This window comes from Globicephala melas, chromosome 11 (genome assembly GCF_963455315.2).
Source record: "Globicephala melas chromosome 11, mGloMel1.2, whole genome shotgun sequence".
In the NCBI taxonomy this organism is placed as follows: Eukaryota; Metazoa; Chordata; class Mammalia; order Artiodactyla; family Delphinidae; genus Globicephala; species Globicephala melas.
The window spans coordinates 21290844-21314261 of record NC_083324.2 but is presented as its reverse complement, the minus strand read 5'-3'; the positions used below and the strand labels follow the sequence as shown (position 1 = coordinate 21314261).

Below are 23418 nucleotides of genomic sequence, written 5' to 3'. Positions count from 1 at the left end.
AGCTCTTTCTGGTGAACTTGATGATCTTGGACAAAATTCTAGGAAGGGTGAACTGAGAGTATCTACATTAGGAAACAGTGATCACTAAAACTGAGCATTATAATTGTTCATTGAGACAAGTCACAGGACTTAGTTACTGTGACTAGCTTTGCAACCCAAGGAAATGTGGAGGATAGGCTTCTGGAGAGCATCTGGAAAGGCCTTTCATGACATCCTTGTGAACAAGACAAAGAAACGTGAGGTACTCAAGAAGCTATGATCAACAGAAGGAGATAAATCTAAAAGGGCCTGACCAGAAGTATGATTCAGATGTCTGTTCTCAGCTAGTTTAGTCTTGTTAAAATTTTTAATTAATTATTTGGAAAAGAGATAAAGGATATGATTATCAAAACAACAAGTGATATGAAGCTAAAAATACACAAGTTGGAAGGCATAAAAGAATATACATATATAAAGAGAGAAAAGCCAGTTGAATTTAAGAATAAACTTATAAGGACCTATACTTGAGTATAAAAGAAAAAACTACCACCCCCCATAACTGCCAAATCTGTAATAGGGAGATGTGGCTTAGCAATTGTATATGTGGAGAAAACTTCCAGCTTTTAACAGGCAGTAACCTGAAAGAATCAAAAGTAGCGCATCAATGTAAACAACAACAAAAACTAAAAAAGTCTGCTCTCCTCTAAGATTGCATCAATGATCAGAAGTTTATCATACGACCCATCCTAGAGCACTGCATTCTCACCTGGATAGTTAAGAGAAGTATGGATGACTAAAATATGGTTAGAAAAAAACATGATGGGAACTTGAGTCATGAAACTTGTCAAAGGGTTAAAGGAACTAGGAAGGTTGATGGGAGTGATAATGATTTGGAGGGTTCAATACGTTAAGGGCTATTACTTAAAAGAGAATTAAATGTATATGTGGCATACCCTGGGACAATACTCAGACCACACTAGAGATGGAGATTTCTGCTCAATGTACAGAAGAATTGTCTTAACAACACTGTCCAAATGTGAAATAGACTGCCCCAGGAAGGGATAAATTGCTCTTCAGCAAAAGATGAAGTGAATAAATGGCTCGACCTGGACGACTTAGGGCCTCTTCCAACCCTAAGTAAATAAGATTCAATAATTTTATTAAATTCCTTCCAGTTAAGAAGTAGTATGGATTCTAGTAAACTCAGTTCCCTCCTACCAAATTTGGGGCACCTTTACTGAATCCCAAATGGATAGTACTATCTGAAATCACATCAATTATTTCCCCCAAGGCATCCCACCTCCTGAAAAAGGGATCATCCTAAGATCATAATATACGACCATTCACTAACTTACCTTGAGTGAGTCTATACGTAATACCCCTAATGTTATATTGTGATGCTCTCTCCAGGGATTTTTGGAAAATCCACTGAATATGATCAGGATCATCGCCATCTAATGGAACCCCTTCTGTCAGAGGAGAAAAAAAGGAAGGGAAGACAGAAACATGTAAACATAAATCAACTTATTTTTAATATAATTATCCAAATAAATAATATAGACAAACATTTTATGTAATTCTAGATTATGAAATTAGGTTTATTACCTCCAAAAGGCTGCTCCTTAGGCCACTGCAATATCCTTACATATTCAATACAGTGTTCTGGTAGCCTGGGCATCGATGCAATGGTGCACATAGGAAAATTAACCTAAAACCACAGTTTGCCTTTTTTAGTGGATTTTAAACAAGAAATTACTTTAAAATGTAACTTCTAGTTATGATCTAGTTTGTAACACTTTCTTATAATTCATCCTAGCCATCCTAGCCTTACAGAAAGAAAACATTTTATATCATTAAGAATGCTTCTGAAACTAACACAGAGGATCTGAGTCACTTCACTTAAGTTGATCTGCCTAAAAAAATAGGTTTGCCCTATATTTACAAAGTATATAAATTTAAGCTTTGTTAGAACATGGGAAGGAAGGGCTGAATAAATTCTCAAATATGAGTACTCTATTATGTTTACCTAATACTCATATCTGAAGATATAAAATTAGCCAAAATAAAAATAAATTCACAGTTAAATCAATTCCAAGTAGATACTAATAAAGTTATTTATATTTATAAATCAAAATTCTAAATGCCTTTTAAAGTGGGTATGTAAATTAAAGAGCCCCATCTTTAGAAATATCATTCTTATCCCTGGTATCTTTATCTCCCTGAAACAATACAGGCAAAGACCAAAGAAAATAGATTACAGCTCTATCCCAACATATAACTTTGTAATTGATCTCTTGATCTCTACTCTCCAAATAAAAAAATAATACAAATGAGTTATGAGAACAGTATCAAAATGATGATATTCAGTCTATATTATATCTTTCCTCAGAGCAAAATTTCATATTTTATCATCTTTCTTCTTAGCATGATTTTTAAAATATGGTTATCCCTAATTAAAAATCCTAGGGCTTCCCTGGTGGCACCGTGGACCCCTAATTAAAAATCTTAGGGCTTCCCTGGTGGCACAGTGGTTAAGAATCCACCTTCCAATGCAGAGGACACGGGTTCGAGCCCTGGTCTGGGAAGATCCCAAGTGCCGCAGAGCAACTAAGCCCGTGCGCCGCAACTACTGAGCCTGTGCTCTAGAGCCCACGAGCCACAACTACTGAGCCCACGTGCCACAACTACTGAAGCCTGCGCACCTAGAGCCCGTGCTCCTCAACAAGAGAAGCCACCACACTGAGAAGTCCGTGCACCGCACGAAGAGTGTAGCCCCCACTCAGGACAACTAGAGAAAGCCCACACGCAGCAACAAAGACCAAATGCAGCTAAAAATAAATAAATTTTTTAAAGAATCCTAAATATTGACTAGTCTTAATAATTCAATCCTTATTCTACCCCAAGATACTATAAAACAGATGTGGGTGCTTTTGTGATTACCTGTGGTGGGTACAGTTCCAGTGTGCATTCAACACAAGCAGTCATTCCAGGCAGAATCACCCGGGCATTTCCTTTAAAACCTTCTGTCCCCCCATCTATCAAAGGGACAATGGAGCTTGGATCTAATACACCATCTTCATAATTTAGAAGAGATATCTAGGAAAATTATTTGAAGGGCTTATAAGGAGAGGGGGATAAGAATTCAAAAAAAGGGAAATGCTATCTAGTAATTCTGTAAATCAATCACATTATTGAGTAATAATATAACAAACCAAGGGATTACATTAGTAGCAATTTACATCCTCACCTGAAAATTAATGACTGGCAATAAACAGTGAACTACACCTATTACTGAAAATTGAATAAACTCTGATTTTTCAAAAATATGACACAAAAGTCTCATTTTTAGTACGTTAAGAGCAGCAGGAAGAACTTCAGAGAACTGTAAAAACACTAAGTCTTTACCAGCATGCCATTTATCCATCTTCTGGCTATGACAGAATCCAGTCCACATACAATTATATGAAATTCTACGAGAAAAAAAATGCAAGTTAAGTTTTTTAAAATGCTGCTGCACGAAATAAGTCACAATTTCTAAGAAACAAACAAAAAACCATTTTTCATTATAAAACAAACACACACAGCTTCTACTCCTTGAGTAATCCTTACTCAAGAGAGCAGATAAAAATGCACCTAATGGTGCCAACTAAGAATTAAAACAGTGCCATTCTCTTTTCAGTCAACAATTCCTGAAAAGCCAACACCAAGAAATGAAAGCAAATAAAGAAACAGGCTTCAAATAGCTAGCAATCTTCAAACAGACAGCAACTAAAAAATAATAAGAATTTAGTGAGAATTTAATTTCAAGTGGAAAACTTACGTCGATAGAAAGTGTCGTTAAAATCCTGAATCTTGTTGAAATGTCTGAACATAAGTAAAGGAACTTAAGCTGCTAAATTTTTAACTTGCAAAATGAATTCAACAATTCCATAAGGATCAAATTATAAATGTATATTTAAAACAAGACATAAGTCATCAGTGTTCAAAGCAGGGGAATTCAAGGAATCTGACAAAATGAACACAATCCCACCCCATGAAAAACCTTTTTTCTAAACACTACTCTGCCGTAACCACATAGAGTAGTTTCTCTCATCTCCAAACCTCCATATCATTATAACTGTGTCTCTGTTACACTTTCTGCTCTGCTTCAGTTCTTATATAAAACCATAAGCCCTGGGAAAACAGAATGTGTACCTTCAACCACCAGCACCAAGCAGAGAGGCAATAAACATTTGTTTAGTGAAGGGAACAGGCACATTATAGTTCCCATTTAGAAAGGGGATTTTAGAAGTTAATTTACTGCACAAATTAACACATTGTACACCTTAAGTTTATACAGTGTTGTATGTCAGATATGGTCAATTAAAAAAAAAGTTACTGCAAAGCTAATTTTTAGAAAACATGTTTCCAATAGCTTTTTCAGGTGCTAATGATTTGTTATTGGTTTTTTTTCCCTTGGAGAGGGGGAGAGATGAATTTTCTTCCTCATTTAACTCAGTTTTCCAAGACTCTCTTTTTACCCAACCCACACCATATCTGCAGGCTTCCCCAGCCTGGAGGGTGCCAAGGGAACCCCATTCAAAATTGGCTGTGGGTGTGAATCACAGTAGTTAACATCTGAACAGCATATATATGCTAAAAAAAAATTTTTAATTTTTCAAATGAAGCAAATTTGTTTAGTAACATATAAATTACACTCCCCTAAAACAAATCATGCATTACATATTTTAGAAAGCAAAATGGAGAAAAGAGGAACAATACATATGTTTGCCCTAGATTTTTTTATTCTGGCCTACAAATAAAGTTATAAAAAATACATTCAATTCTAGCCTTCACCCACTCAGACCTCTATTCCTTTTGAATGCCAGGCAAACAAGAGGCATAAGCTGCAGCTAGAACAGCTAGAAAAGGTCAAAAGAGAACCAGAGCAAACACTGGAAGAACAAAAATTGGAGACGCAGGAGCCAGACCAAGAAATCCCACCTCCTGGATTTCTACAAAATACCCAAAGTTTCCCAGATCTTAATAATGGGGGTAGACAAAGAGTGTGCACACTTTTTTTACCCCCCTCTTTCTCCCTATATGGACCTGAATTTGTGTTTTAAACTTTTTATTTTTGCAAAGATAGTACACAGGTGTCCCATATTTCTTTCACCTGGTTTCCCCCAACAGTTACATCGTATATAACTATAGTACAATATCAAAACCACAAATGTAACACAGGTACAACGTGTGTGTAAAGTTGTCATTTAAACACATGTAGATATGTGTAGCCACCACAATTAAGATAAACAACTATACCATCACCAAAAATATCTCCATCCTGCTACCCCTTTATAGTCACACCTATCCCTTCCACCACGCCTAATCCTTGGCAATCACTAATTTGTTCTCCATCTCCATAATTTTGTCATTTGAAGAAGGCTATAAAAATGCAAACACACAATATATGGTGTTTTAAGATTGGCATTTTTCATTCAGCATAATGCTCTTGATATCCAACCAAGTTGTATTTCATTAGTTAGTTCTTTTACTGCTCAGTATTATTGTACTGAGTACAATAATTGTGTATTGTATATACGGTATTAACTGTACCACAGTTTAACAATTCACCTACTGACAGATGTTTGGGTTGTTACCAGTTTTTGGCTACTGCAAATATAGCTGCTATGAACATCTGAGAACAAGTTTTTATGTAGACATAGTGTACTCATTTCTCTAGGGTAAATGCCCAGGAATGAAAGTGTTGAGTCGTATGTAAAGTACATATTCAAATTTTTAAGAAATAGCCAAACTATTTTCCAGACGGCTATACCATTTTATATTTCCCACCTGCAATGTACAAGTAATCCAGTTTTTCTGTATCTTTGCCAGCATTTATTATTATTTTTCATTTCAGCTACCCTAATAGGTGTGTAGTAATATCTCATTGTGATCATAATTTGGATTTCTTATAGCCAGTGATACTGAACATATTTCATGTGCTTTTTGTTATCTTTTTTAGCAAAATATCTCTTCATATTTTTTGTCCATTTTCTATTTGCACTGTTTATTTTTTACTTTTGAGTTATGAAAGTTCTTTATATATTCTTGATGAGTCCTTCGTCAGATAACTACTTCCTAAGTATTTCCCAGTGTGTAGTTTATCTGTTCATCCTCTTAACAAGATCCTTCACAGAGTAAAAGTTCTTAATTTTGATGACGTTCAATTTACCACTTTTTTTCTTTTATGGAACATGTTTTAATGTGGTCTAAGGACTCTTCATCAAGCCCTACGTCCCAAAGATTTTTCTCCTACATTATCTTCCAAAGTTCTGCAGTTTTACATTTTATACTTAAATCTATGATCCATTTTGAGTTTATTTTTGTAATTTTGATGTTTGAGATTCATTTTTTTGCCACCAGAATTTAGCGAAGAGATTATCCTTCCTCCAGTGAATTGTTTTTGCACCTTTGTGGAGTATAAATCGGCCATATTAGCACATGGCTATTTCTGGTTTCTCTATTCTGTTCCGTTGATCTGTGCCAATCTCTCTGGCAATACTACACACTCTTGATTATTGTAGTTATATAATAACTCTTGAAATTGGCTAGTGATTCCTCCGACTTTATTCTTTCTCAGTATTATCTTAGGTGTTCCTTAGCCCTTCTCTATGAATTTTAGAATAATTCCATCTGGAGAAACAAAAAAAATTGCAGGAATTTTGATAGAAATTATGTTAAACTTGTATACAAATCTGGGGAGAAGTGACATCTTTAGTATGCTGAAGCATCCAATTCCTGAACACAGAGTATCTTTCCATTATTTAGATCTCCTTTGATTTCTTTCATTAGCATTTTGCAGTATTCAGCATACAAGACCCATACTTATTTTGTTAAGTTTACACCTAAGTATTTCTCCTTTTTTTGAGTGGTTGTAGATGGCACTGTATTTTAAATTTCACTTTCCATGTGTTCACTGCTAGTACAGAGAAATACAATTGATTTTTGTATGTTGATTTTTGTATCCTGTGGTATTTCCAACATAACAAATCCCATTTCCTAAATTTCTATAAAATACTAAAAGTTCCGGGCTTCCCTGGTGGCGCAGTGGTTGAGAGTCCGCAGGCCGATGCAGGGAACACGGGTTCATGCCCCGCTCCGGGAAGATCCCACATGCCGCGGAGCTGCTGGGCCCGTAAGCCATGGCCGCTGAGCCTGCGCGTCCGGAGCCTGTGCTCCGCGACGGGAGAGGCCACAACTGTGAGGGGCCCGCGTACCGCAAAAAAAAAAATAATTAAAATAATAATTAAAAAAATACTAAAAGTTCCCTGGATCTAAAGGTATGGGAATCAACAAAGTGTGAACAGTCCTTTTTTAAAATATATTTCTTATAAAAATATATTTACTCTGACACACCTTCCATTTAACTAATAATATACTGACTCTTTACTTTGCCTGCTATGGTAAGGCGACACGAAGATTAATGGGGGGCTTCCCTGGTGATGCAGTGGTTAAGAATCCGCCTGCTGATGCAGGGGACACAGGTTCGAGCCCTGGTCCGGGAAGATCCCACGTGCTGCAGAGCAGCTGGGCCCATGTGCCACAACCGCCGAGCCTTGCTCTACAGCGCGTGAGCCACAACTACTGAAGCCCATGAGCCTAGAGCCCGTGCTCTGCAATGGGAGAGGCCACCGCAATGAGAAGCCAGCGCACCACGGCGAGGAGTGGCCCCCCGCTCACAACTAGAGAAAGCCCACTCGCAGCAACGAAGACCCAATGCGGCCAAAAATAAATAATAAAATCAAATAAATAGTTATTTAAAAAAAAGATTAATGGGATCCAACCTACGAACTCAGAGTCTAGTAGAGGAGATATGCAACTGAAACTGAAATTAAGGGCAATAAGGCAAAATAAATGATGGCACTGGCTACATTTATAAAATTTATATAACCTTAAAAAGAAAAGATTGGTAGGACATTAAACTAAGTGTTACCAGCAGGTATCACAGTAATAAGCTTACTGCTGCTGCTTATTTTCCTTTTGCTTATCTATATTCTCTATGTTAAACATCTCCTGTATAATGATAATAATAATAATAAAAAGCTTCAAAAAGTTACGTATTAAGTAATTTATTTGTCAAAAGGATACGGAACTACATTGCAATTAGGAACTCTGTCATTTAGAAATTCTGCAGCAACTTCAGCCTTAGGTCTTCCAACATCTTTAGGCCTACAGGAAAAATTATATTTAAATTATAATTCACGATATAAATCTAGATTATCTATATAATCTACTTTCACACATAAAAATATCCACGGTGAGTTTATTTGGAGGCTATTTAGAGGAATATTTTTACCTAAGTATTTCTGATGAAAAATTAGTCATTCAACACTAAATGTCAACCCTTGTTGATATTCCAAATTAAGTATTTACAAGTATTGACAAGTCTAATTAAGTATTTAAGTAAAAATATAAACAGTGCTTTTTTTTTTTAAGGTAAAGCATAATAACAGCATGTTTCCTAGCCACTTCTCACTGTTGTGTTTCCCAATGCAAAAAATTATCCCAGATCCAGAGATTTCCAAGTATTTGCCCAAAACCCCAGAACTTCAAGGTGTTACTATGCAGGTCTTGGCTGAAATAAATTCGAGAGGTCCTAGGGATGCAAGAACGTTCACTTATCTTCCCATGTGTGCTGATTAAGTAGTAACTTTTGTGCCCCATAAGAAGCCATAACCATGTTTTTGAAGGAATAATTCGAAAGGCATTATCTAAAATTGCAAACGTTACCAATATTTTCAAGAAGGTAAAACTTAAAAGACCTCAAAAGGTCACTCCTAGATAATAACCATAGCTACAGACAGGAAAGGACAGGAATTCTCTCTTCTAACCTCAGTACAAATGGTATTTTCTTTCCTAATATTTCCACATTCTCCTCACAGAAACAAATCACTCCCTCATGTATACATAACAAGTTCTTCATTACTACTTTTTCACAACGTATTTTTGGTTATATACATAGGTCTATCATACTAGACTATGAACAACTGGAAGAAAGTTACCATATTCTTACCTCTTTGTACTCCTTCCTACTAAGCACAGAATAAACACTTTAAAAATAAATGAATGTTAAAAAATCAATGTGCCTAATAAAATCATATTTTATTTAAAATTGGAATTAAAAAAAAAATGCTTTACCAGGTCAATTTTCTCCTAATACAGCAGTATGCTTTTTTGACTCAAAACTTCTGATAAGAGTTTTTTTTTTTTCTGATGAGAGTTTTATTCTGACTTTGTCCTAACTTGCAATAGAAGAGGCTCTAGCATAAGTCAAGCACCTTGATTTCAGTACTGCATTCAACTACTCTGGACAGAGCTGTTTAGGTATGTAAAGATGATAAAATAGAGTTTCAAGAATCTTTTAGGTTGTGCATTGTATGTGCTTTCATAATAGATCCCAAATAAAAGAACTCCTAGATGGTTTCTGTGGGAGCTGCAACTTTATCATTCCAGAATTAGGGGATTAGATTGCTCCACCTAAAAACTGCACTTTGAGCAAAATGGCCTTTTATATACATCATCCTTGCAGGACACTGTGGCCTAATTACCTAACCTGGAAAACAAGTACCTACCCTGGGGTTTGCTCTGAGATTAAAAGAGGTACTATAGATAAAGAGCTTAGAAAGTACTTAATATATCCTAAGCACTCCACAAATGTTAACTGTCATTATGATCTTCAATTATTATTTCAGCCCAAAATTAAAGGGCATGGCCTATTATCAATAACCAATCAATTTGGTAGTGCCTTTTTTTTTCCTTTTTCTTTTGAATTTTATTTATTTTTTTATACAGCAGGTTCTTATTAGGTATCCATTTTATACATATTAGTGTATATATGTCAATCCCAATCTCCCAATCAGTGGTGTCTTTTTTAGAGCAGTCATACACTAAAAATTTGTCAGACTGGAAAGGGCCCACAAACTTTTTCTATCAAGAGAAGAGAAATTTCGAGGTTTAAAAAAATAAACAAATGAAAACCTTAAAAGTTAAATGTAGGGTTCACACAATTACAATACTTTATTAACCTGACTTAGTTTAACCCACCCTTCAATCTCTTTAAGATTTTCCACAAACTTAATTTTATCTTTTCTGCTAACCTAACCTCATCCTGCATACCTAGAACTATTTGAGTGCTTTCTGTCAGTACTCTATAAGCATCAGAGAGAGAGAAAAAAGTCCTTATCTCTCTGTATCTATAATTCTTTGATTAACAAATAGATACATTTATCTAAGTCATTCAAGCCTCTAAATGCTACATACTAAAATTTATTAATGAACTTTTCCTCATATCTGCATATAAGGCCTACTTCCAGTTTTTAAAGTCACTTCAAACAAGCTGCTCTTAGATTACCTTCTCTATGTCATGTATGCCTAAGGTAATTATCCCTCTTTGTTCCATTTCACTTGCTCCTGGGTTTCCTCTCCTTAACTCACCATTTTCTTTCACCTTCTATAAAAAGTTCAAACTCTGTCACAACTTCATTGCCCCAGAGTCACCACTCAAATCTTGGCTCGTAAGTCCCCACCACTATATCTCACGAGGGCCTAATACATAGTTATGGTTCTCTTATGAAATCAACAGAAAGAAAAGAGCTGCACTCATTGTCTTCAGGGCACAATCACCCCAAAATCACATACACCTTTTGTAGATTTCCTAAAAAACAACAAAAACATATATTTGCTTACAAAACTTCTTTCACCAGAATGCCCAAAATTTTGCTGCAAAATTTTACCTAAGATGGGAGAGTAGTTATTTTCTTAATAAAATTAGTGTTATCCTCTCAGTGGTTTTTAAAATTATTAAACTGCAGTGTACTCAAGTTCAAATGATTATCACAATTTTAAAATAAGATATTAAAACTTACCTAAATAAAAATTGCCTATTTAGATTGGAAACATCTATAGTGTCCATGTCTATAACATGAATCTGTCTAAAACCAGACAAGGCCTGTGGGAATAAAAAAAATCCAATTAAGCAGAAGTTTCCTCACATCTGAAATTTTAAAATTTCTTTTCAATGGTCTTAAATCTACAAATTCTCAATAATAAATTCTGCACAATCGTTTTCAACGGTTAAAGAGTCTTACAAGATATATAAAATTCAGGGTTCTTGTAAAAGGTCAAAAAAGTATAACTACTCAGTTTTAAACAGTCCATATCCAAAACAGAATAACTCAAAATTTCTATAGTTGTTTCATAATCCCATAAACACGTCTGTAAAGTTTGTTGCTTTCCTGCTGTTGCTGCTGCTAGATATTTTAATTTTACTAGTCTTACTACTTAATTGTATTTGCTATTCTTTTTCAGAATATTGTTAAAAGTAATTCCTACAAGCTTTATCTTAGTTTACATAAGCATGCCGCCATTCAGGACTATAAGATTATATTATAAACACACACACATATGTATATACACTGCACATGTAAAAGAAATATCTTAAAAGTAGAGTCAAGAGCAAGCAATCAAACAGCTAGAGAAAAGCAACGAACTCTTGTGTTTCAGTGATAATGCCACATATTTTAACAGTACAACCACTGTTCAAATTTACCAGCAGAAGCAAAAGATTAAAAAAAATAGATCTCAATAATCAATTATGCTTTTCTGGTCTTGGTCAGTTTACTTATGTAATCAAATTGAATCACTTGGCAATAATTTCCCCATTTTTCTGCCCCTCTTTATAGCAAGAAACTCTCAAAAGAGTTGTCCGTACTTTCTTTCTCAAAGTCCACTCTTGCACTTGCTGTAAACAAGCTTTCACTCCCATCACTCCACCGAAAACCACACTTGTCAGGTCATCAGTGACCTCCACGTTGCCACCTCCAACGACCAGCTCTCAGTCTCTCTGACATGACCCATCTCAAGTGTTTGCCAGGGTGTGGATCAATTCCCCTCCTGAAAACATGTTCTTCACCTGGTCACCCCACTCATGAGAATATGAACACTTTTTAAAAATTGGTTTCCCATTCACCACACTCATGAATTTTACTCCTAATTTACTGGCCAGAATTTGGAGTGCCCTTGCGCTTATTAGCTCTGGTGATTTCAGACAATCTCATAACATAAAGCATCATCTAACAGGTATCTCAAACTTTACAGTTTCCAGAACCAAAGCCAATCATTCTTGCTCACCAGAATCAGCAAATCTGTTTTTTGCCCAGCCCCCCTCACTTCAGTGAATGCCAACTCCATCTTTCCAGTTGCTCAGGGCAAAAACCTTATCATGTCATCCTTGACTCCTGTCCTTCTCTTATGTCCCACACCAATCCATCAGCAAATCCTGCTGACTCCATCTTCAAAACATATCCATAACCCGACCACCTCTCACCACCTGCAGTACTACCATCCTGTTCCAAGTCACTCTCACCTCTTGCCTAGATGACTGCACCTTCTAACCAGCCTCTCAGCTTCCTTCTCTGTTCTCAACACATCAGCCACAGTGAGCCAAGTTAAAGCCAGATCGAGTCAACTCATCTGCTTAAATCTCTCCAATGACTTCCTGACTCAGAGTAAAAGGCAAACTTCTTACAGCAGCACCTCAAGCCTTTTGGGATACTCCAAGCCCCTCCCATTATCTCTGATATCCTCCTAGAAAATGCCCCTCCTTCCTCACTTCTGCTTTAGCTATAATGACCTCCTTGCCCTCCTGGAACATAAACAGTTATGCTCCCACTTCACAGCTTTTGCACCTGATATTCCCTCTGCCTAGAATGTTCTTGCTCACCTTTTTGCTCAAGTAGCACCTTTTTGTGAACACTTTCCCTTCCCGCCAGGCTATATATTGATATCTTCCATCCTTCCTTTCTCCATAGCATTTATTACCATCCGACATACTACATAGTTTACTTGTCTTTTCCCTTCCATTAAAACATAAGCCCCACAAATACAAACACCTGTCTTGTTTGATGCTGTAACTTTAGCATCTAAAACAGTACCTGGTATACAGAGAAAGAGGCTGAATAAATATTTGCTCAATCAATAATATTAATGTTATACCCTTTTTTTTAGAATGAGCCTTTGGGGGCTTACAATCAATTGAAAAAACATGTATGTATATCTCTTTTGTACTTATGTGTGAAACAAGCAAAGTAACAAGTGGTAAAACCGAAAACGCTTAGTTTTCTTCTTTTTTGGAGTAAGAGGTTATTACAATGCAGTAAATAACAAGGCAACTCCTAAAGTTGCTGGATGACTACTCCTCAGATCTAATCTCCAATTACTTTACATTTAAAATTGGTATCTATCACATTTGCAAATAACAGCTTTGGAAAAAGTTAACTATTTAGGGGATTTGTGCATACAATTTGTGCATACAAAACCACTGCCCATCCTCCATAAATCCTTTGGTTCTCATGCTGCAAGGGTATTTATGTCTGATACGGTACTGTCATTTTGGCACCCTATCACAGAGTATATCATACATGCTGCTGTTTATTTTGTGAGAGACTTGTCTTCCCAATGATATTTCAAATTAAGGACACAGATCGTGATGGCTTACAATGCCCACAGAACCCAGCATAGCCGACTACCATGAAGCGTATTAAGTTTTTGCAGTCTCACTAGGAGCGATGTTAGTGTTTCCTAGCAAAATTAATGTGGCTGTTTATATTTAAACTTTGCTCCCAAGGCTGACTTTTTAGGTCCTTCATCTGGCTGTTATCTGCTTCATTTTCCAAGAAGCCTACTCCAGCATTTCCACTTTCCCACATACTAACCATAAGGCTGGCATACAACAGCTGCACATCAATTCTTCCCTTATCCATTTTTGCTAAATAAACTGATAAAGTCTTATAAAGAGCTACTACTGTAGTTATCAGAAGTCAATGAAATGGAACTTCCCTGGTGACGCAGTGGTTAAGAATCCGCCTGCCAACGCAGGGGACAGGGGTTTAAGCTCTGGTCCGGGAAGACCCCACATGCCGCAGAGCAACTAAGCCGGTGTGCCACAACTACTGAGACTGCATTCTAGAGCACGCAAGCCACAACTACTGAGCCCACGCACCAAAACTACTGAATCCCGCATGCCTAGAGCCTGTGCTCTGCAACAAGAGAAGCCACTGCTATGAGAAGCCCGCACACCGCAACAAAGAGTAGCCCCCGCTCGCCGCAACTAGAGAAAGCCCGCGCACAGTAACGGAGACCCAATGCTGCCAAAAATAAAGAATAAATTAATTAATTTTTAAAAATCAGTGAAACTAATTAAGTCACAAAGTATGTATTTCCAACCAGTATACAGAAACAGCTTCACTAAATAGTACCCTCTCTTAAGACAACAGTCATTTAAAACAGACTGACCAAAAAAAAGGCTTAGCTCCCCCAAATTTTATGGGTATACTACCATATGGTCTTAAAAAAGTTACTATATGATTAGATCATGTAATGACCTAATGGTTCAGTGAAACACCTAAGAACTGACGGCCTGGATTGGATTCCAGGTACATCACCATAATCCAGAAAAAACTTGTCATTTAACATCCCTGAACCTGTGTCTCCCCTCTATATAAAACGAGACAGTGTCCTATCCACCTAAGTGGGTTATTTTGAGGGACAAAAGAAATAATAAATTCTTTGAAATTACATGTTAAATATGAGTTACCAGTTTTGTTATTTACTTCACTGAATTAATGAGCTCTCTGCAAGAGGAAGCACAAAGATTTGTTGGATAAAAAGCAGAGAAGAAAAGAGAAGTAAGCATTTCTATCAACAACTTTATAGCCGAGGACTTCAGGGCTTAAAAAGTTAAGTTACGTGATTGTTTTAATTACTATCTGGAATTTGACCTGCTAAACTTATCTAACAAAGGCTCAGGAGAAACGGTTAACAATCATAACAAAGAAATGACAGAAAAGGAAAAAGGTTTAATTATCATAAAGAAAAAACTTCATATTATATAGTTGTATTACCAGATTTTTCAGGAGCTCACATCCTAAGCCGCCAGCTCCAATGACTAGAACTTTACACGTATCTAACAAAAACTGGAGAGACTGTAAAGAACGAAAAGGCGTATTAAAATCTAGTTGATAAAAACCTTAAGTAGCATCAATAAAGCAACAAACCATAAAATAGCTTCTGAGGTTTCCATGAAAAATGCAACTGACGATAAAGAACAGCCTCTGTAGTTAGTAAATTATATTAAATTTATGAACAAGGTAGAACCAGAAATTCTATAACCCTAACGATTTCAGAGTTCCAACTTTAATGCTTTTAAACTGACTTTTATTGTATGAAATTAAAACGGTATTTCTAACAAGAAAAACTAAGCCTAGTTAAGAGTAGTCTTTTTTTTTTTAACTTTGAAAGGGATGGAAAGCATCAAACTCATTTAACTGACTTCTTACAAATAGAAAAGTGTAAAAATTGTAAGAACTGAAGATCAAGCACTGCATAAGGTGTTTAGAGGTCTTTAAAAAACATAAGGCAAGGGCTTCCCTGGTGGCGCAGTGGTTGAGGGTCTGCCTGCAGATGCAGGGGACACGGTTTTCTGCCCCGGTCCGGGAAGATCCCACATGCCGCAGAGCGGCTGGGCCCGTGAGCCATGGCCGCTGAGCCTGCGCGTCCAGAGCCTGTGCTCCACAACAGGAGAGGCCACAACAGTGAGAGACCCGCGTACCGCAAAAAAAAAAAAAAAAAAAAAAAGGCAAGAACAATAATAGCTGCTTTTGAATACAGTGGGTTAAACTTACAAAACATGAGATGACAGAAGAAAAACAGACAAAGCTCTCAGAATATTGCCTATCAGCAGAAACAACCACTTAACAGAAGTATCTTAAATTATTAGGCTAAAAAAAAATTTTTAGAAGCACAAGAAAATATGTTGGATTATCCAAAGAAATGGAAAATACTGTCAATTCTGTCCAAGATTCAAGGAAAGAAGAGTTATTCAGATAAGACACCGAGTCAAACCCAAGAGTCTGAACCTTAATTTTAGGAGCAGCACAATACTTCTATTTCAAAACATCTCTTCATCAATACAAAAGGACATAAAATTTTACTGTAAAATTTACTGTAAAGGAATATTTCCTACCTTGTAATAAAAAACAAGTTGTTTCTAACTAACATTTGCTTTAGGTCAGACACTACCAGTTCCAAATTCTATTCCTCTATTATACAGAAGTCACATATTTTTTATACTTTTTAACATGCAATTAATTATATTCAATTCTAAGCAAAGATGCTCATTTCAAATAAACTTCAAAATTTAAACAAGCACATCTATATTCCTGTGAAAATTAAATTTCTCATAGCAGGGCTAAAAAGGTGTGTCTCAAAATTAATTTTAAACTGGAATTTTAAGTGAAGTATAACTTAGAATTTTAAATGAGGTTATGAAGTCATTTTACTCTTGAAAATTTTCAACATGTTACATGAGAAATGTGAAAACAACTCAAATATTAGTCATTCAAATAAAATCAGTTGCAAATATTCCATTTAGTATTTCAAGATAACTTACACAATTTTATTAGTATTTTTATTATAAGAGTAAATTAAAAAGGAAGCATTTTATTGCTTTTGAAACATAAAACTATTAGAGGAGTTATTTAAAAATAAACGTTTCTCACTTCAGTGCTCGGTTCGAAATCAGGGTGTGTGAAGGGTCCAGATCGCTCGAGGAACTTCTTTACATGGTTCCAGCGACCTTCCCAGTCTCCAGTGTCCCCACACCCACCATCAACAGCCATTCTGCACAGAACACAGTAAATTCAGCTGCAAAGATCAGTATGAAAAAGCCACACCTACAACTATTATGGTTTCCCCAAATGAAAAGGTAACGACACCAGACCTGCTCAAATAAAAAGGGTAATATTCCATGTGGTTACGCTTATGCTTTTACTGTCTTTTCTTGCTATTATACAGTTTATTTAAAGGTAAGAACTGCACATGTTTGAGGAAATAAGTCAGTCGACATGTTTCTGGGTTCCTAAAACAACCTAAGATCAAACTTGGGATATTGGTCAATCAGTGAGAAATGGGCTTTCTAAACATTTGGAATTTACTAAAGATCACTGCAAACTGCCCAATCTGTTCTATGAACACACTTGGAACAGGAAATATAACCTACAAGGAAAAACAAAATCCATAAAAGCCCTCCACTTCCAGAATCCTAATGCTTGACATCTAACACAATTCATGTGTCCTTTCCAAGTCTGAAAGGTGAGACTTGAAGATTATTTTTCATGAGAGGAACTTTAAAACATTTTTCTCTGAGAGGTCCTAATTTTCAAAAAAGAAGCTCTTAGGACTATGAAGTGGTTTCTGTTGCCACTAAACACAAAGAATGTTTTAGGTTATAATTATGCCACAGATGGGCATTACCATCTAGAAATCTGTTAGAACATACAATTGAGTAACGAGGGACTCCTCTAACAAAATACATGTATTTTCTACTCATTGCAAGATCATGTTTCGTTGTGATTATTTTTAATTTTTCAAATTTCCTATAATCCCACAATTTCTACCTTCAAACATATTAGTATATCCAATTTTTACAAAAGGGACCGAGTATCGCCTAGCAATAAAGACCATAGGTTTTGATGTCACAGCTGGGTTTGGTTCCACAATTAATAGCATTGTGACCTTGAGCAGATTACTTAACAGGCATAAACCTCATCTGTAGCTTGTTTGTACCTACTTCTTAAGGTCAGAATGAGGATAAAGCGATAATCCACATAGACGCCTTAGTACAATACTTGGTATATAGTAAATATTCAAATTGTGGCTGTCATTTTAAAGTGGAGAGGAAATGAAAGGTGGAAAGAAATGTGAAATTAAACTTGTTCCAAGTCCTCTTGCAATTGAAATTCAACTTTCTGAGTAAGATACCTAAAGACTCTAAGGCCCTGCTACTGGGAATTGGCCCAGAAATTAATACTAACTCACCACGCCCACTGCAAGAGTACTTTCTTCCCCTCCCACATAAGGAGGAAGAAAAAATATGTGGTGTTGCCCAGGGTGGAAAACACTTCGTTTAAACCTGTCTCACCTGCACAAAACTAAGCATCTGATATGAAATAAGGTGTGTAATTAACGGAGAAAATAAGCTCTTTGGAGTCAACACTCTCCTTTAAGAGCCAATGATTTTGCACAAATGATTGAAGTGCTTAGTACAATACCTGACATAAAGTTCTCATAAAAAGTTTGCAATTAATACTATTGTCTCAGTGTTTACGAAAGGCCCAAAACGGCCTAGTGTCCGTTTCATGTGTTTTAGTAAGATTCCCTTCTCACAAGGTCACTGCTCTGACAATTTGGGATGGAGGAAGACGGGGTCGCAAGGGTCCGTCCGCAAGACCTTTAAGTCAAGACCCCGGCGGGCCAGCGCGGGATCTGTGCGCGCTACTCGGGCCCGGCGCCCGCCCGAGACAGAGACCAGGAGGGCCCGCCGGGCCCCTGGGGCTGCGGGCGGGGCTCGGGGGATGAGGCGGCGCAGCCTGCGCTCCGGGTGCCCCCCTCCCAGCCCCCCGGGCCCGCTGCGGCTGGTCCCCTAGGCCTGGGGTGGGGGGAGGCGGGGGTCCCCGGAGAGGGCCCCGGCCTCCCGGCAGCACTAACTTCTCAGCCAGCAGCTCCTCTATTCTCCTTCTTTTCTTCTCCCTAAAAGAAAGAGAGAATAAAAGAAGGGTCAGCATCACGCTACACACTGGGCGCCGCGAGGGGATGAGGGGCGAGGGGACGGGGCGGAGGGTGGGGGGGACCCCGGGTGGAGGCGACGACCGCCCACCGCCGCGCTCTCTCACAACCCAGCCCGGCCCGGGGCGCCTGCAGAACCCGGGTACTTACGGTTCCTCGCCATCCGCCATATTGTTCTCCGCCTCTTCCCAGGAACCCCCACGGCGGGAGGAGCGAAGGGGCGGGGCGAGGCCGGGAGGGAGAAGGCGGGACCGGCAAAGGAGGCGGGGGCCGGAGACGGGGGCGGGGCCGGAGAAGGGGCGGGGACGACAAAGAGGGACGGGGAAGGCGGGGAGGAGGCGGGGCTAATGGGGCTGCCTGTGCCAGGCTCCCGTAGCTTCAAAGACTTCTTTGTAATTAAAATCTTGATTAAATACACTTAATTGGAGAAAACTAGTGTATAATGTTATGCTGTGTGAGAATACAGACGTAATACATTGTTTATACAATTTATGTATATGCAAAGCATCTCATCACCTAAAGATAAATGGTGATAGAATTTTGGAACACTTTCTTCCAGAGTCAGAGATAGATAGGTAGATATGTAGGTAGATAGATAGGTGTGTGTGTGTGTGTGTGTCTGTGTGTGTGTGTCTGTGTGTGTGTGTCTGTGTGTGTGTCTGTCCCCGTGCGCACATGCATGTGCTTGTTTGGATGGCTGGATACAGAAAAACAACCATGTTCAAAAATATTTGTGTGCGTACATATATATGTATATCCTTTCTTGGAGTGCGACAAGAATGAGATTTAGAGTCAGAAGAAACAGTTTAAATCCTTAACTCTCCACTGATTATGAGACCTTGGGCACTTCTGTCTTCATTTGTAAACTGGGGATGATAATGTTTACCTTGTAAGACTGGAATTAAATGAAATCCATAGTGTTTTCAAAATATAAACCCTGATCAGTCACATCAGCATCATTAGAGAACTTGTTACAAATGCAAATTTTCAGGCTCCACCCTCAACCTTCTACTAAGCTTTGGATGATTCTGTGCAAAACAAAGCTTCAGAATCACTGAAGTGGAATGAATGCATAAAGCCTGATAGGCACTCAGTAAATGTAGCTGCTATTAATAAATTATGATATTTAATCTCCTCTTTGTCCTTTATTATCCCCCAATCAGTTTTAAGTCAATAGCATTCATTGAGCTGAAAGTCAGTGCCAGGCAGTAAATGGAGGGATAGAGTTCACAGTCCACAGTACTTAACAGGAAACACCAGCCTCTCTCCAGGTCACATGTCTCAACATCAACTAAGAAACCTTTTTTTTTGCCTAGACTCCTCCGCAGATGGAAACAACTAAGGTTCTTTTTCAAAACAGGCTCATGTGTGCTGGGTCCCCAGCAATGCTACTTTTAGGAGACCTTTCCATTAGTGGCAGTGAGCATCACAACTCCCTCAAATGGTGAAAACCAAAGGGTGCCTTGGAGATGACGTAGTCCAAACCCACATACTTCGTGAGGAGGAAGCTGAGGCCCACCATGAACAGAAAGGGGCTGGCCCAGGAAGAGGTCTGCAAAGGCATCTGGCCCTGCTTGTGCCTTGGGACTAATGCCCTGACTCACTGTGGTGGTATTTTGATAGATGACACCAGGCACTCCCACTGGCTCAGAGAGACAGATAAGAAATAGCCACCTGTCCTTGCCACTAATGAAAGTAACATGCAAGCAAAACCTTGCAACAGACTTCATTTTAAATGGGCTATAGCACAAACTGTTAGATTATCCACTATGGTTTATATACAGACAGATAAATATCCTGGGTGGTCATATCTAGAAGCACAGATTTGGACAGAAGAGCCCCAGAAAGGCTTTATGTTGAAGCCAATCCCCCTGAATGAACAATGAACAGTGACAAAGAGCTGTGACTAAAAGCATTTCAAACAGAGCCTGAAATAAAGTAAGGATTCCACATGTGTTCATTTTTATTTTAAATAATTTTATGATAAAGGTCGAAATGTGTAGTGGAAAAAAAAGTCTCTCATGGTTAAACCAGAGAGAGAAGGATGGTTAATATCTTAGGAGAGAGGAAGAAAGGGATCATGTTATATACAGCTATATCCAGATTTTTTTCATTTCTTTGTTTTTAAACCTCTTTGGAGGTTTAAACAAATAAATTAAAAAACACTGAACAAATGTTTACTGGATATCATTTGCCTATAATCAGTGAGTAATGCTATTGTTACTAACACACACTTGACAACTTATGGTCATGTGGTCCTGAGCAATTGGAAGGTAAAAGTTCTTGGTCACAGCTCCTAATGAGGTCCTACTGGGGCTCCCACACTGGTCTGGACCAAGATGGTTTACTCAGCTTGCCCACAGCACAGCTTCTTGAAATTCTTAAGCCCCAAGGAATTCTTCACCACCCTCTGACTTCCTGTAACTAAGCACCAAGCCCTGGCACACCTCTATTTACTACTCCTCTCACTGTCTTGTATTTAAGTTTAGGTTTCTACTGCATTGCAAGATCCTTGAAGGCACAACAAGACTGCATTCTTTTCACCTTTTTCACCTGGAAAGGACTCAAAATATGTGTTGGCGTCCTAGTGATATTTTTCAACATTTTGTTTTGCTATCAAGTCTATCCGGATACAACCATAGCAATAAAATTGCAACTAGATAGAGAAAGGTCAGTGAATGTTCACTATAGCAGCGTAGAAAACAACTCAGGTTAAAGCAGTGTTAACACCATACAGATGAATCAAGTCCTGTATTATGATTATGATTAATAACAGTAACAGTAGTATCTAACAATGTGCAATTACTATACTCTAAACACTTCCCATCCAGTATTTTATTTATCTTCACCTGTATGGCAGATGTTCCTATTACACCCACTTTACACATGAAGAAACTGAGGCTGGAGGAGACTAACTAATTTCTCCAAAGTCATTCACCAGCAACGAGGGAGCTAGGACTCTAATTTTGCTCTCTCTGACTTTAAACCTTCCTGTTTTTCCAGAATCAAGAAAATGTGAGAACTCAGGAACATTTTCACATTTTAAACTTTATTTTAAAAGCGTCATCTAGTGGCCATGGACCACTACAGGGCGTGAGTGGCAGGTAACCTGAGCGGGCAAAGCTTCATCTGTATTTATAGCCGCTCTCCATCGCTCACACTATCGTCTGAGCTCCGCCTCCTGTCAGCATTATGGTGAGCTGTATAATTATTTCATTACATATTACAAGGTAATAATAATAGAAATAAAGTGCAAAATAAATGTAATGCGCTTGAATCATCCCGAAACCATCCCCCCACTCCATCGTGGAAAAATTGTCTTCCACAAAACCAGTCCTTGGTGCCAAAAGGGTTGGGGACCGCTGATCTAGGCTGTATCTTAGCGATTGGATTCAATCACCAAACTTTCCTAAACACCAGTGGCAGGAGTAATTTCTTAGAGTCATTGAAATTTTCTTAACTGGCTTCTGAATCATCAAGGGAAATCAAATTGTCGTCTAGACTTTGCATTACGTATATTTTATGGCTTTCCAATTTTTTGAAAATTGGTAGTCTGAGGAAAGTGAATTCAGTTTTTAAAAACAGCACCACTTGAAGGTTTAAAGACTTCGTTATCTTACATGCTAGCATCTTAGAAATCTGCCTACCACACAATTAACCAAAATACTTTATTCTTATGCATCTTGATAAAAGGAGGTTTACTTTATCAACCAGCCCCTTAACTGAAAAAAAGATGACTCTTCAGAACCCCTAGAAGGAAATTGACAACTAATACATCTCTTGGCAGTTCTTTGGGCTGGGATACAAAGCTATCACGTAGATATTAAAATACTGTGCTCCCTTACAGATGTTCACAGATATTAGGATAAAACTAAGAAAGCAGGACTTCCCTGGTGGTGCAATGGTTAAGAATCCGCCTGCCATTGCAGGGGACACGGGTTCAATCCCTGGTCTGGGAGGATCCCACATGCCGCAGAGCAACTAAGCCCGTGCACCACAACTACTGAGCCTGCGCTGTAGAGCCAGCTAGCCACAACTACTGAGCCCATGGGCCACAACTACTGAAGCCCGCCCAACTAGAACCCGTGCTCTGCAACGAGACAAGCCACCACAATGAGAAGCCCGTGCACCGCATGGAATAGTAGCCCCAGCTTGCTGCAACTGGAGAAAGCCCGTGTGCAGCAATGAAGACGGAATGCAGCCAAAAAAGAAAGAAAGAAAGAAAAAAACTAAGCTTTTTCTGGAGTCGAATCCACGTTTCTGCCCAGAAAATACTGGGTGCAGAACAATTAGTTCACTGCAGACCATTGTTTAGTTTCAAACGTAAACAACATGCTCAGCTCAGGGCTGAAGTGACCAGAGTGCCCACTTCATCAGATCAGCACAGTAGTTGTATAATTTTGCCCCCACAGAACAGAGATAGAGAACAAAGAAGAAAAGTGAAAGAACAAACCAGCCCTTCCGTTCTACACGTCCTTCTTTCCCATTTTGCCAGTCTCATTTCACTCATAGTGACTCATGGTGAAACAGAGAAATATGTGAATTGCATTCGGATGTGCAAAGGTTAGTAACTACTTAATTTTCAAAACCAGCTCATCCTCCAGAAACACTATAGTTGCCTTCCACTCCATTTCACTTAGATTGTCTTCTGAACAGCTGCAAAAATTGTCCTTAAGGTCCAGACGACATTCGTAGATTAGACCCTCAAAAGGGGAATTTTAAAGCACGTTGTATTCGGACTGCCCGGGAAGGCATTGCCACTTCTCTTCAGACGGG

The 23418-nt window shown here is 38.2% G+C and overlaps 1 protein-coding gene across 3 annotated transcripts in view; it reads right to left on the bottom strand.

The window, feature by feature from the left end:
* The window catches only part of UBA3 (ubiquitin like modifier activating enzyme 3), a 28549-nt gene extending 5298 nt beyond the window's left edge, over window positions 1–23251 (bottom strand). Inside the window, exons 1-11 of one of the 3 annotated variants that reach the window (XM_060308954.2) lie at window positions 22878–23251; window positions 18565–18606; window positions 16578–16698; window positions 14922–15002; window positions 10887–10969; window positions 8110–8190; window positions 3800–3843; window positions 3385–3449; window positions 2920–3075; window positions 1585–1687; window positions 1335–1448 (exon numbers count right to left, since the gene is read on the bottom strand). In XM_060308954.2, coding sequence (XP_060164937.1) covers window positions 1335–1448; window positions 1585–1687; window positions 2920–3075; window positions 3385–3449; window positions 3800–3843; window positions 8110–8190; window positions 10887–10969; window positions 14922–15002; window positions 16578–16697 — 847 coding nt within the window. In that variant the 5' untranslated portion in view covers window position 16698; window positions 18565–18606; window positions 22878–23251. Of the gene's footprint in view, window positions 1–1334; window positions 1449–1584; window positions 1688–2919; window positions 3076–3384; window positions 3450–3799; window positions 3844–8109; window positions 8191–10886; window positions 10970–14921; window positions 15003–16577; window positions 16699–18564; window positions 18607–18792; window positions 18910–22877 lie in introns of those variants that run through there. The other 2 variants (XM_030867688.3, XM_030867689.3) reach the window with 2 other exon arrangements.
* Window positions 23252–23418: the final 167 nt, after the last annotated feature.